The sequence below is a fragment of the Chelonia mydas genome, chromosome 14 (assembly GCF_015237465.2).
Source record: "Chelonia mydas isolate rCheMyd1 chromosome 14, rCheMyd1.pri.v2, whole genome shotgun sequence".
NCBI lineage: Eukaryota > Metazoa > Chordata > Testudines > Cheloniidae > Chelonia > Chelonia mydas.
The window spans coordinates 13,046,036-13,060,339 of record NC_051254.2 but is presented as its reverse complement, the minus strand read 5'-3'; the positions used below and the strand labels follow the sequence as shown (position 1 = coordinate 13,060,339).

The 14,304-nt window shown below is 43.1% G+C and overlaps 1 protein-coding gene across 6 annotated transcripts in view; it reads left to right on the top strand.

Annotated features, from left to right (window-relative positions):
* The window catches only part of ABCC3 (ATP binding cassette subfamily C member 3), a 78,090-nt gene that overhangs the window by 36,945 nt on the left and 26,841 nt on the right, over window positions 1-14,304 (top strand). For 5 of the 6 annotated variants that reach the window (XM_037915139.2, XM_037915140.2, XM_037915141.2 and 2 more), the window contains 7 exons: window positions 2,540-2,758; window positions 5,891-6,068; window positions 6,616-6,777; window positions 8,888-8,980; window positions 11,098-11,301; window positions 12,749-12,895; window positions 13,295-13,382. In XM_037915139.2, the coding sequence (XP_037771067.1) occupies window positions 2,540-2,758; window positions 5,891-6,068; window positions 6,616-6,777; window positions 8,888-8,980; window positions 11,098-11,301; window positions 12,749-12,895; window positions 13,295-13,382 (1,091 nt within the window). Of the gene's footprint in view, window positions 1-1,170; window positions 1,235-2,539; window positions 2,759-5,890; window positions 6,069-6,615; window positions 6,778-8,887; window positions 8,981-11,097; window positions 11,302-12,748; window positions 12,896-13,294; window positions 13,383-14,304 lie in introns of all 6 variants that reach the window. The other variant, XM_037915142.2, reaches the window with a different exon arrangement.

Genomic DNA, 14,304 nt, shown 5'->3' with positions numbered 1-14,304 from the left:
GGTGCCTGAGTCTAGTCCTGCCTGACTCCCTGGATATGTACTCAGGTAGCTAGCCCCAGCTGCCATCTGCATCACCATGGCCATGCAGCTATTTTAGGCGGCTAGCCCAGGTCTCTCTTCCCTAGCTGGGAATTACCTCCCAGCTACTGTATAGACATACCCTCAGAGGGAGTGCAAGTGAACTAAAGCAAAAGAGAACCTTCCAGGAACCTCCCCCTGCCCAAACTCACTGAGTTTCACATAGCTCTAAAACAGCTAAAGTGGGGTGGCTACACTTACCTTATAGGGATTAGCAGATGCTCCTAGTTGCTCTGTATCCAGCTCCACCGATGTTAACAGCATTGGGAGCCCATGTATAGACAGACCGGTGGCTGCCATCTGTGTTTTTAATGCTGTGTCAATTGGACCTGCTCTGAGAAGGGTTATATGACACTGTATTAAAAATGATATGGCAGACAGGGGTATGTCTACACTAGAGTGCCACACTCGGGGAGCTGAAGGGGGGCTGGAAATGTCCCTACCATACACAGGGCTGCATTATAAATCAAACAAATTGTGTGTGGCTGGCATAGGCAGAGCCTCAACTTTATAGAGAACTGTGTTTGTTTCTCACATTCCTATTGTTCCTGTCCATCGGGGTGTGAAACTTTTGCATTTTGGGTCATGGCTTTCTCCTCAATGAGTCTAACTGAGGGGTTCTCAAACTGGGGGTCGGGACCCCACAGGGGGTCACAAGGTTCTTACAGGGGGGTTGTCAGCCTCCACCCCAAACCCCGCTTTGCCTCCAGCATTTATAATGGTGGTAAGTATATAAAAAGTGTTTTTAATTTATAAGGAGGGGTCACACTCAGAGGCTTGCTATGTGAAAGGGGTCACCAGTACAAAAGTTTGAGAACCATAGCTGTTAACCAGCTCTGTAAATGGACTATAAGAGAGGAATGACGATTTAAGTTTTAGCTATAATAATAATAAAAAGAATTGAAAATAGGGTATTATAATTTGCGTATGTGCTCCCTGGGTGTGCTTCAAGTCCTGCCTGCTTGCTTTACTGACAAAAATACAGTTTTGCTCCTATCCAAGCTACAGAGCCAATCTGGCTGTGGGAGACGGAGCTCGCATCTATTCAACCTCGTGTCAGCAAAATCATTAGTTCTTATGATCTAATTGCAGGATCTTTCCAACTGGGGAGGGATGATGTCAGAAATAGAGGGCGTGTCTGCACTGACCATTAAAGGTGTGTGTTTTCCTGTGGAGTAACTAATGTATATTAGCTATCTTGCTGTAAAAACACAGTCAAGAAAAGCCCAGGAGTTTCACTGCAGCGTTAAATAAGTGCAGTCCACCCTAGGTGGGAAGATAATGCTGATCTCACCTAGCTCCTTCCTGGTAAACACCACAAGTGCATTGTCTCAACTTAATATTTTACAGCAAGATAACTATTGCACGTTTGTTTATCTTGCTTTAAAACCCTTTCCACTGCCTTTTCAGGCAGTGAAGGGGAAGCCAGAGAGAACTCATCATGGCTTTTCAGATCCTTTTGCTGAGTTTACAGTGCTGGTAGCCCTCTCTCCCCGAAAAAAAACCAAGTGTGTTGATTGCAAACTGAGCAAATCGAACCTGGCAGATACTGAGCGAGAGAATGAACTGTGAAACCCAGTGAACTATTTTCAGCAAACAATTTATTTGTCTGATTTAGCCTTTATTTTCTGTTCACAAATGGTCTGTGAACACATCAGAATTTCCACAGTTTTGTTCAAGGAGTGATGTATGTGAACACATTTCTGCCTCTGGACTCTTTGTCACTTTGAGAATCTGTGGCCTGTTCAAATTTCAGACCTCAGCTAGCTCCAAAAAAACTACTCAGTCGTTGGAAAAAGTCAAAAAGCCCCGGTCCTGATGTTATTAACAAAAGAGGTTAATTCAAAACTAACGTCTCAGTCCTGGCTGCTCCCAGGGTTCTTTTCCTGTCCTTCCTTGTAGCTGATCCTAACATCCAGGAGGCTTCACCCACCTGCGTTACATTCAGGGTGGAGTTTGATAAGACAGAATTGCCTCAGTGAGACAACACGGTTCCAACACCTGCTGAGAGAGGGTGGGCAGCAAAAAATCCTGCCAGCCTGTTCTGAGAGAGTTGAGTGAGAGTATCACAGAAGATGGGATTTCCAACAGCACCTAGGGGAATTAGGCACCCAACTCTCATTGAAAGTCAGTGCGTGTTGGATGCCTGACTCCCTTAGGGGCTTCTGAAAATCCGACCCAGAGTCTCAAATAGTACTATCATAATAAATGTATCACATGTTTCATCAGTAGCTCTCAGTGTTTTGCAAAGGGAGTATCATCATTCCCAGTTTTACAGATGGGGGGAACTGAGGCACAGACTGGTGAGGTGACTTGCACAAGGTTACCCAACAGGCCAGTGGCAGAGCCAGGAATAGAACCCAAATCTCTTGTGTTCTAGCTTGGGGCTCTATTCACTAGGTCGCACAGCCACCATAGTGCTCCTGAGTTTTTGCCGTAATCGTTTGTTTCATACCCTTAGGAAAGAAGAGGTGGCATACGTGAAGACATCTAACCATATGCTGAACCATGTTGATGATGGCCCAGAGGAGGCAGAAGTTCTGATCCAGGATAAGAGGCAGCATAAAGAGCCTTCCTTCCTCAAAGCATTGCTAAGAACCTTTGGCTCATACTTCTTGATCGGCTCTTTCTACAAGCTGCTCCAAGATCTGCTTTCTTTCGTCAACCCTCAGTTGTTAAGGTTGGTTTCTCCTATCAGTTGTTTTTACCCTCAGTCCTCATGAACTCTCCGCTTCAGAGATGAGCATGCTTCTTGAAGTGCACTATTTTCCCCACACAGTGTTGCGTATGCACACCCTGCAGCTTTCGTCGTGAAATGGCAAAAGGTGGCCGTTCTTCCTTGTGTACTAAAAGGGAAATCGGACAGTCTTGACTAGGACACCTACAAATAAAAGACCCATAAATTGGGCATGGCCAAAGCACTGCCTTGGGCTAAAAAATGGCCTGTTGCCTTCTGAGTTGCAGCCTAAAGTAGTTTATTCTTTACTGCTGAGGAGCATCCGCAGCCAGGCAGGCAGAGCACTGCATGCTGGGACCAGTAGTTTTTGCATGTCTGATGCCTATATCAATGATGAAGGCAGCTGCAATATACTTCATTGTATACAAATGAAGTGTGGCCCTTAGACACCTGGCAGGTGGCCAGTGTAGCTCTTGGCTGGGACAGGTTTGGGAGTTCCTGCCTTATATCTAGATTTATTCTAGTCAGAGCCAAGGCCTTGGGTATTCTCAAAGGTGTTGCAGTGGTGAGAACATGGGGTGGGGTGAATACATTTTCCAGAAGAAGGAAATGATCGGATACAAGAAGGAAGGTCCTTGCCGAGAAGCGGCATCAGTAGCACCTTTCCCACCTTCTCTTGCACTCTCCTTACACGGAGGAAGGCTCCTAAAAATACTTTGCTGTTTGTCTCCCTGGGAGATTGGCTCTCCCAGCCCAAGTCATGAAAGGGCTGTGCGTCTTTGTAAAGCGGTATCTCACTTCTCTTTCTGTGTTGATTTGTTCATGTGGCACAAAGCCCACCAGCTCATTAACTAGGAAGAATATCGTGAAGGAAATACCAGAATTGCAGGGAATAACAGTTGCGTTCCATCAAGCAGTCATTTTTCGCTCTCGATCTTTAAAAGGCGCACCGACATTTTAAATGCTTTTGGAAAGAATAGTGGAGAATGGATTAAGGTTTTAAATGCAGGTAGGGGGTGGGGTGGAAAAGGACTGGGTCATGTGGTATAAAAACCTCTGTTAAAATAATGCTTGGTGTGGAGCTGTCTTCTGAGATCCTGCTGATATGTGAGTGCTTTGTATAACGCACAAAAACTTGTTACACGGAGGAGGACCCAACCCACCATATCTGCATGTTGTAGTTTACAACATATCTCCTTTCCAAGCCTTGGGGGAAGAGGAGAGCGCTGGCAGGCTTTTAAGGGGAAAGTGGGTTAAATGTCATTATATCCTGGGAGCTTCTCAAACTTGTATCAATTCAGAGACAAGTTTAATGTCCTGGTCGATGATATCTCAAGGCACATTGCCGTGCATTCGTGTAAGCATCTAAACTCTTGTGAGCAGCCTCAGGAAATTTGTTTCTAGCACCTGGAAAAAGTAGGGCTGTTTGGCAAGTTTTGATGCATGCAAAACAATAGTTTTGTATTTCCAGAAAGATCACTAGGTCATATGCTGGGCTCATCAGGAAGAGCCTTTACAGAGCTCCCCACCTAGTATGTCTCAGTCCGCTGATGCTGCCTGGAGCTGCTCAGGGGAAGGTGGGTTTGGGGCCAAAAAGGAATGTTAACCCTGGCCTCCATTCTTTTGCAACAAGTGATTTGGGGCCTGATCCTTAGCTTTTGCAAATCATCACTGAAGTCCCTGGAGCTATGCCAGTTCACAGCAGCTGGTGCTCTGGCCCTTTGAATGAAATCTTAGGTCCCACTTTCCTCTGATAAGAAAAGGCAGAATTATTGTGGCAGAGCTTAATTATCTGATTCATAGTGCCAGATCCACTTTACGTGGCTAGTAACCTGAAATTGGAAATGCAGTTACTGGGGTTATTGTGCATTACTTGATATTTTCTGCTTATTAGCCATATCTTTACCATGCAGGCCTCACTGGGAAAGCAATTGTGTGTAGTAGAAGTCAAGGGTTATTAATGAAGATAAATGGCTAGTTTAATGGCACCACCATTTAGCTAAAAGGTAGACGTGAACGTCAGTTCTTTATGGATACATCTAGGAGAATGGGGTTTGGAGCCTATTTCCCTGAGGGGAAAAGCCAGCCCAAGGCACTGGTGGTCCAGGAGTTTGAAGAAGGTTAAGATGAGGTGATGGTTTGACTATGATCTGCTGTGATGGAGTTTTGGAGGAGATGAAGAAAAAAAAATTAGAGACACGCTCCAGACCTGTGGGGTAATTGAATGATTGTCTTCTGCCAGAGGGGCAGAGTTAGCTGGGGATCCATTCGCCCCTTGGCATTTGTAAGTAGGCTGAGGGAGCTCAGCTGGGAGAGAGCTGCCGGAGAACCAGGGCTCTCCAGCAGAGATGGAGTCACAGTGAGTGAAATAGACTCTTGTCTGTGAAGGCCTTGAGGTAGGACTTGGAAGAAATGGGGAGATTGCTGGGGGAAGCTGCTGGCATCTCTGTGGAAGGAATGCAGTGAGAAAATCCTGAGAAGAAGCAGCGGGTAGCAGCACAATTAGCTCAAAAAGACAGTAACTGGGTTTGTGTTGGAATGTTGGTGTGGACTGTTTGATTGGACTTCAAAGCCTCAGAAGGGGACTGAACTTCCCAAGGGCCAGGCCACAGAAGGCCAGATGGAGACACGCTATTGTGGGGCCATGGAAGTGGCCGCTAATGGGGGCATTAGAGATGTGTCCCTGTAATGCCTTAACCTGGCACTAGGGAGTGCTCTTAGGGTGAGTACAGTCTCCTACACCTGCCTTATGTAGTAGACAGGCTGGTGTCCCACTGCATGCATCACTCAGCTCATGACTACATGGAGCTACTTAGATAGACAGGCCAGATAGGGAACAGTGCATTATAGAGGCTGGAGCTCAGCAGAGCCTGATGTTCTGCCTTGTATTCCCTCTCTGACTAGTTAGTTCACAACTGGGCTTTCTCCCTGGCAAGACCTAATGTTTAGCTGTTGTATCTAATGTTATTTGAATAAAGCCATAACCTAGCTTGTAACCAGGAGAATTTTTTTGTCATTTGAGAGAAAAGGGAGTATGTGGCAGCCTGCTATAAATAAGAGAAGCTGTGTGTTATGTTATGTCCCATTAATCTCTCTCCTTGTTTTGTTTTTCTTCCCCAACTTTCTTAAAAACAGCATATTAATTGGCTTCATTAAGAATAAAGATGCCCCATCCTGGTGGGGATTTTTGATTGCAGCGTTGATGTTTTTCTCTGCCGTGCTGCAGACTATAATTCTTCACCAGCATTTCCAGTACTGCTTTGTTACTGGGATGAGGCTGAGAACTGGCATCATTGGGATGATATACAGAAAGGTAAGACTGGAAGCATGTAATTGGTCAGTGTAACTATATATAGCCAAAGAGGAGTGATCTTAGCCATTAGACAATGAGGAGAGAACCGGACCATGATTATGGGGAGAAAGCAGTCTCCTGGAAAATAAAATGAATGCTCAGTGTTCTAACATGCCTCACTGCACCTTAAAGTACTTTCAAAGAAAGTAGCAGCTGAGTGTGCGTTGTTGGATCACCAAACATGGCACAGTCAAAGACTGGTTTTATTTAAATATTCAAAATCAAGGGGTGCATCCTTAATGTGTTTTGACTATCTCAGAAAATAATTGTATCTAGTAAAGAGGCATCATGTACTGATCAAGATGGAGGAGCTCAAAACAAAATATAGCTCATGAAATGTTATTCTCCAAATGAATTAAAGATGATTTAGGATTGACTTAATTGTTTTATTCCTACTGAAGAAGTATCTACTGAGGCTATCTGGCTTTCCTATTCCCTGAGGATTTATTATCTGCATTTCTCCGCATGTGTCTAAGATTGATAATCGTCAGGGTCTCTCACTTTTCAGTCCTTGGTCATCACAAACTCAGCAAAGCGCTCCTCTACTGTTGGAGAAATTGTCAACTTGATGTCAGTGGATGCCCAGCGGTTCATGGATTTGGTGACTTTCCTGAACATGTTATGGTCGGCGCCGCTTCAGATTTGTCTAGCTTTATACTTCCTCTGGCAGGTACAGGAACCATCACATTTGTCCGAGTTTTTATTTCAGTGACACGCAGACTGGTTTTTTTGTTTGTTGAATTCTCCACCATTTTCAGAAACCTCCTCTCATTCTGTCTTGTTTTGGCATAGACTGATTGACACCAACTTACCAAATTAATTAATCTCTTAATTACTGCCACATACTGTGGTTTGTCGTGTACAACCTATGGTTCATAACAGAGTTCCCAGCAGCTGATGCAAATGACTTTCTATATGTATTAGTGAGGGTGAATACATATGGTACAAACATTACTGAGGAAATGAAATCTGTACAGCTATCCTACAGTAGACAGTCAATATTATGGTTCCTAAGGAAATGTGCAAAACACTAAGTATGGACCAAATTCCACCCTAGTATAAATAGTATAAATACCACGCCATTTGCTTCAGTGAAGTTGCATCCACTTCAACCAAGGTGGAAACTATCCTTCTGTGTGTATAAAGCATTGACTTCCATCCGCTTGAAATGTTTTCATGCTAATTGAATGTTTTTAATTTGTAAGACAGTGGCTCCAAGCCGAATGCCCCATCTGAGATCAGGACCCCTTGTGCCAGGTGCTGTACAAACACATACTTACAGTCTAAAGAGACAAGACAGATAAAGGGTAGGGAAACTGAAGGATTATTAGTCCAACTTTACACATGGGGCAACTGAGGCACAGAGCGATTAAGTGATTCATTAACAGAGGACGTTTGGGGCAGAGGCAGGAATACAATCCAGGACTCCCGAGTCCCAGTTCTGTGCCATACTCACAAGACTATCCTTCCTCTCTAATGCTGCATCTTCTGCCCACGTAAAACTGCAGTGTACCACCATTGAAATGAATAGGAATTCTGCATGGAAATCAGTGGCAGGGTATGGAGAGCGGATGTTTTGTGGCCGGTGGTTATGTGCAATTTGAGCAGCATGGAGTATGTGCAGATGTCGGCTCTGAAAGAAATTCATTTTTCCTGCATTTGATTGACTAAATGTGCCCCGGATGCGTGGACTTCGGGCTGTTACACCCTTTAGAGCAGTGGTCACCAACTGGTTGATCGCGATTGACTGGTCGATCCTAGAAGATCTCCCAGTCCATTGCGATTTCCAGCATGGCTGCCGCTAAGGCAGACTCCCTACCCCGGCCCCACACTGCTTCCGGAAGCAGCTAGTGTGGCCCCGGTGGTGGGGGGGCAGAGGTGTCCTTTTGTGCACTGCTTTTGTGTCCTTTGTGCACAGCTCCCATTGGCCGGGAGAGCTGCAGGGGTGGTGCTTGCAGAGAGGGGCAGCGCACGGAGCCACGTGCCCCTTGCGCCCTCCCTCCCCCCTGGGGCCACAGGGGTGCATTGGCCCCTTCCGGGAGCGGTGTGGGGAGGTGTAGAAGGGGGCTCCGGGCTGGGGCAAAGTGATCTTGGGTAAAAATGTTGGAGACCACTGCTTTAGAGGTTTTCTCTTTCTTAGTGCTGTAAAATAATCTACCTTTGGGGTACATAGCGACATAATGAGCCACTAGTGACTTCGTAGCATTTTATGACCAAATACAGAGACAGATCCTGTGACTCAGGCTGAGGATGCAATCCCTCATGTATTAACATTCAGGGTGATTGAGGTTTTTTGTCAATTGCTGTTCCTTATATCAGAGAGAAGTCAGGGGAAATGCCCCCCCTCTAGGTTCTCCATTCCCTGCCTGTAAATATTTGGTATCTTTTCATATGTGGACTGTATTTTCTTTTTTATGAGGTTTGTGGTGGTGTTTTCTACATCTGTTAAGATGCTCTATTTGCATTAGTCCACTGCTGTATTCCCCTTCCGCCAGGAGCAATTTCGCAAATAAATTGCAGGAGCTCTCAGATGTCATCGATGCTAGTTTAGTACTGGTAGCTCTAGATCAATACTGTGATCTAGACTACACAACAAGAAGAGGGGAAGCTGAGTCAGAACTCCCCAGTGGGGGGTGGAAATTCATACTGTCACTTCAACTACGTGTTAGTGAAGCCAAGCCTTACTCTTTTACCAAACCCAGCTTCTTTCAGTGCTATCTAACGGAGTTGACCTCATTTCATGGAGAGCAATAACTTACATGGTCTCTTTTCCTATCAAGACTTTAGGGCCTTCTGTGTTGGCAGGGGTTGCAGTGATGATCTTACTAATCCCATTGAATGCTGCAATTGCTATAAAAACCAGAGCGTTCCAGGTAGGTAACGTTAAGGATTATCCATAACCCAAGGTGGTGGCTCTTCTAGAAAAGTGGAAGGAGTCACAGTCTTTTTAGTTCCTACATCGAAAGTGCAATGTGTTTGTGTACGTTGGATGAGATGCTGTCAGTCAAAAGAATCATGAATGGGACTTTTCAGTATCATCCAATGTTGGCTTAACTCTGTTGCTCCCATTGAAGTCAATGACAGTTTTACCACTGATTTCCATAGGAGCAGAGTGCGGCCAACGCTTTTGAAAATCCCACTCCATATTTTTCTTTTTACATTCCTTCTCTGTGTTACTACAAATAACTCAGTGATTCAACTTCATGAATCTTTAAAATCTGATGTTACATTTCTCCACTGATGTTGCTTGGGTCCTGTTTTGCATTTCACTATGCTTGAATATTGAAGCTGGACAGGTCATTTTTTATTACATTCTCTGACACAAGCCAAATGCTATTATGTTTGAGTTGCAAGCACTGCAGGGGAGTTTTTTAAAAGAAGTCATTGAAACGTAAAGACAAAACTTTCTCTTTTTTTTTTTTTTTTTTTTTTAAAACAACAGGCCTCAGCTGCTTGAGAGAATCCCTTGTAAGAGGCTCTTTGATTTGACTTTAGATCAAAGCCATAGATTAAATGAAAGGGGCCCTGAAGAAAGCTTGGTCAAGTAATTAATGAGCCAGGTCTCCAAGGCTGGATCCCTCTGTGGGATCAGGGCCACAAAAAGGACAAATGTATACAGAAGATTAGGCTATTGTTTTGTTTGCTTTGAGTACATAAGAGCAAATATAAGAGCTATTCTTAGTGACAGACAGAGGCTGTGATCCAGACTGGGTCCAGATTAAATTGTTACACATTCTCTGCAGGTTCTCATCTCCTACCATGCATGAGCTAAACTGAACAAGTTTCATTTTAGTTAGTGCTAACGATTTTAATACTAATGGAGATTGCACTAATAATTCAAATAGCCAGTTCTCCTCACAGGCCTTCCCTAGGCAAGCAAGAAAATTGAGAACTTGAACAATTCACTGTTCAAGCGAAAGATGTGCAGAATGATGCCAGGTGCTCTTCCAAGCAACCTCCAGTCTGATGGGGACTTCTACTGGGACAAGAGGATAATTCCCTCATCTCTATACCCATTCACTTGGTGGCCTCTACTGAGAGTGCCTAGAAAGAGGGCAGAGGTGTTGGTGTACTTGTGCTATGGATTTCTATCCTCTGTGGTAGAAATTAAAACTGCCCGCTCATTTCTTGTAGACCATTGGACAGTCAGCAGATGATGATGCCTTTCATCAGTGCCAACCCTGGCCAAATTTGAACTGCTGACTTTAAGCTGAAAGGAACCTTTATTCCATTAGCAATCTGCGTGGTCATTCACACTCCATGAGTAGTGCAATGCTAATGCAACAAAGTCCTTTGGCTTCTTAGCTGGATTTTTCCAGCTACAAGATTATGCTGAGTAATGGGATGTCGTAATCTCTTAGTGACTGTTTGGAACTTTTTTTTGCGGTAAAGAGCCCAACCCTTGAGGTTAAATAGTGTCAGAATTTAAAAGTAAAGATAAATAGTGATAATAGCTTCAGCTTTAGTAACAGAACAATATAGTTACATTCCACAAAACCTTGGGACAGCCAACAGATCTGCCAGTTAATCACTACCTAATAAATATTAGCATTTCTTTTCTCCCTTGACCTATAAGGAGATGGTTAGGGTTGAGTAGCAGTGTGTGTGGATTCCAAGCAGGTGAGGTGTTACATTTAATTTTTCATTATATCCACGTTCTATCCTGGGGATTTGATCTGGGGGGTAATGGAGTGGAGACTGTTTGTTTCATCAGTGTATTTTAAAGAAATGAAGGGCACCCAGACATATAAATAAGCACTTTTAAAATTGTACATCAGTAAAAATCTAACTAAAGAAAGGCAAGAATTAGGGTAGCATTTTCAATAGTGCCCAAGTCCCAACACATTTGAAAATTTTACCTCTAGACAGTAAAGTTGATTAGAATGCACTTGTATTTCTAACAAATTATGTAATACACTGTCTGCCTTTTGTGTCTGCCTAAAAATACAGACAGATTTTTTTTTAAACAATGTTATTTGGAATAATTTAGGTGGAACAGATGCGGTATAAAGATTCCCGCATTAAACTAATGAATGAGATTCTGAGTGGCATAAAGGTACTGAAGCTTTACGCGTGGGAACCATCCTTCCAGGAGAAAGTGCTGGAGATACGAAAGAATGAGCTCCGTGTTCTGAAGAAAGCAGCATATCTAAATTCTTTGTCCACCTTTGCGTGGGTCAGCGCACCATTTCTGGTAAACATCATTTGTATTGCTTACACAAATAGGTCTGAAAGCTATCAAAGCATAAAATAGAAGGTGAAATACAAAGCCCTTAAATAGACTGTCTGCATATCAAATGGGTATTGGAATAAATGTGTATATTTAAAAATCATACATACGCTTTAAAACAATTGAATACTTTACTATTCTATGACACTGTTCATTAGAGGGTATCAAAATATTTTTCAGTGAAGTCTCACAGTTAGAGCTGGGCACAAAATAGCTTTCCGATCCTGTGGAAATTTTTGAGATTTCAAAAAATGTTCCCGTCCCAAATCAAGACAGAAAGTCGAAATCTTGAAAAATATTGTGCACCAAAAATCGGGGGGAGGTGTGGAATTTTGTATTGGGTTAATCAAAATGTCTTGTATAGATTTCAGCCTCATTGTATGTATTTATTTATTTTTACTTGAACTTAAATTTTTAAATGAAAAGTCATTTTGACCTTAAAAACTGAACTTTTTTCATTCTGGAAATGTCAAAATGGGAAGTGTCAGTAATTCTGAAATTTAACAGGAAACTTTGTCATCAAAACTGAAATTGTTTGTGGGGGAAAAGGTTGGTTTTGAATTGGCATTTTTCTGATGAAAAAATATTTTGTTTCCAAGTTCCTGAGCAGTTCTCCTTACTATGCCCTTGTATGACGTATGACATAGACACAAACACTGGGGGCAGATGAAGAGCTAGCCACGTTCTCTCCTCCCTCTCAGACTTTCCTGTTAAATTCCCTTTGATTTAGCTGTGGATCTCATGCATTCTTATCACTGATCCCCACTCACTTGTTGCGTGTGATTGCAGCTATGTTGTGAGTGGTAAATATTATTGGCCCTATTTTATGGAGGGGTGCACCAGGTTACACAGAGTCAGTGGCATAGTTGGGAATAGAAGCCAAGTATTGGCTGTGCAGTAAATGCTAAGAAATGCCTTCTTGACTTACTAGAAAATGAGTTTCTCCTTTGCTTTTCTGCCAAGACTCCTTAGTTTACATTTTTGTGGTTAGCCTCCAATGGCCAATGATACTGAAGTTAACAGTGGGCAAATTGGAGTGGAAGGAACAAGAAAGTGGCCTGAACTTTCCCCAGAACACAAACCACACCCTAATAAATACACCTTAAACTTTTATGTACTCACAAGAGCCTTGCAGTTCACCTTTAAATCTCAGCTGTCAATGAAATGTAATCAACAGTAATCAGCAGATAGTCTTGTTCTGTAGACTTTGGTAATCATTAGCGTCATTTGTGTGGTACGATGGCTTATCTTTTAAAGCACATTGGGATTTGATATATGAAAAGATAAAAAGCAGTAGTGAATTGGTCCAGTTCTGACTCCGATGATTTTATTTCTAACATTAGCAGTTAGGCCTGAATGCTCTTAACAAATCAAGAGGTTTTTTTTATCAAACACACTTTCTGGCTTTCAGGTTGCGCTGACCACATTTGCAGTATATGTCAGTGTGGATGAAAATAATATTCTGGATGCAGAGAAAGCCTTTGTCTCCCTCTCCTTGTTTAATATCTTAAGGTTTCCACTCAACATGCTTCCCCAGGTCATTAGCAACCTTGCACAGGTAAGGAAGGTCTTGTTCATTATTTGCTTCAAATGCAAAAAACAATGATCTCTCTTGATTTTAAACTGAACTGTGAAATATGACAATTCCAGGTGTCTCCCGTACTCTTTTTAATGTTCTTTTATTAGCACTGCACTATTAGCAGCCTCATTGCTGTGAGTGAGCCTGTGTTTTGTGGCATTTCGTGTGAGTTTTGCTTCACTTAAGCAAATTTACTTTATCTCAAAAATGACATAGCTCAGATCTTGACGTTTGGGATACAACCCATCCCAGGGAAGGAATGAGTCATGGTTCACGAACTCCACACAGTAAAAGCATGAGCCTGCTTCCCTTCCGACAGGAAGGCGACTGGTTTCTCGTTTTAAAGACTGTGAAATGATGCCTCCCTTTTTTTGTTAGACAAGTGTTTCCCTGAAGAGAATTCAGCAGTTCCTGAGTCACGATGAGCTTGATCCAAATTGTGTGGAAACCAAGGTGGTTACTCCAGGTAAAGAGGAGATGATGTGGATGATGGGGGTGTGCATGTGTGTGTCTGTGTGGATTTGGAGAGGGAGAGTGCATAGAAAACCCTAAACTTGCAATATTTATCATTAGGCTACTTGGATTACAAAAGAATCAGTTAATGATAAAGTCACTGAATTCAGAAAGGAAGTCCTTTCCTGGAAAATGCTTGTTTGCCCTCGAGACAATGTGGAAACTACCAAGGTTTCTGGGCTGTATTTGCGAGGCATGAGATGTTCCTTTAAAATGCTCTGTATTTGAGTCTGTATTTGTAATGTAATGGTTCATGCTTCGGGGCATCAGCTGATCATCAGGGGCCAGGCAGGGCCATGTTTGGCATTGCATAAATGCATAGGGATGATATGGAGGTTTTGGGGGGCGGGGAAGAAGGGGGTCGCTTGCTTCTGTTGGCCACTGCCAGAGGCACAGGATCCCAGATTCAGTGGGAGAACAGTCTGATCTCATAAGATTCACAATGTGTTCTCTTGTAACACACCCTTGTTGTTCTTTGATTTAAAGACAAAAGATCAAAAGTTATTTTGTCTTCAAGATTCTAAGGGGGCAAGAGATGCAAGGCAGCTGTCGTATGATTACTATTACATACCTACCATTCCACAAGGAGGTGAATAAAACCTGCCCATCCCTAACTTGTTAGGTTGGCAATGTAGAGCCGTTCAGAGGCAGGCAGGCCTAAACTTCTACATCGACCTCCCCAGCAAACTGTCAGCCTTTTACTGACTATGGAATCGTCCCTTGAGTGGTATGATGTGATGTAATTATCACAGAGGGATATTGAAAGCTGTACTGGACGATTCAGGTGATAAGCTGCTCTAGGGACCAGTCCTGCCTGGGAGGGAGATAAACAGCTTTCTCATGTCTCAGTTCTACAGTTCTGTGATTTCACTTAC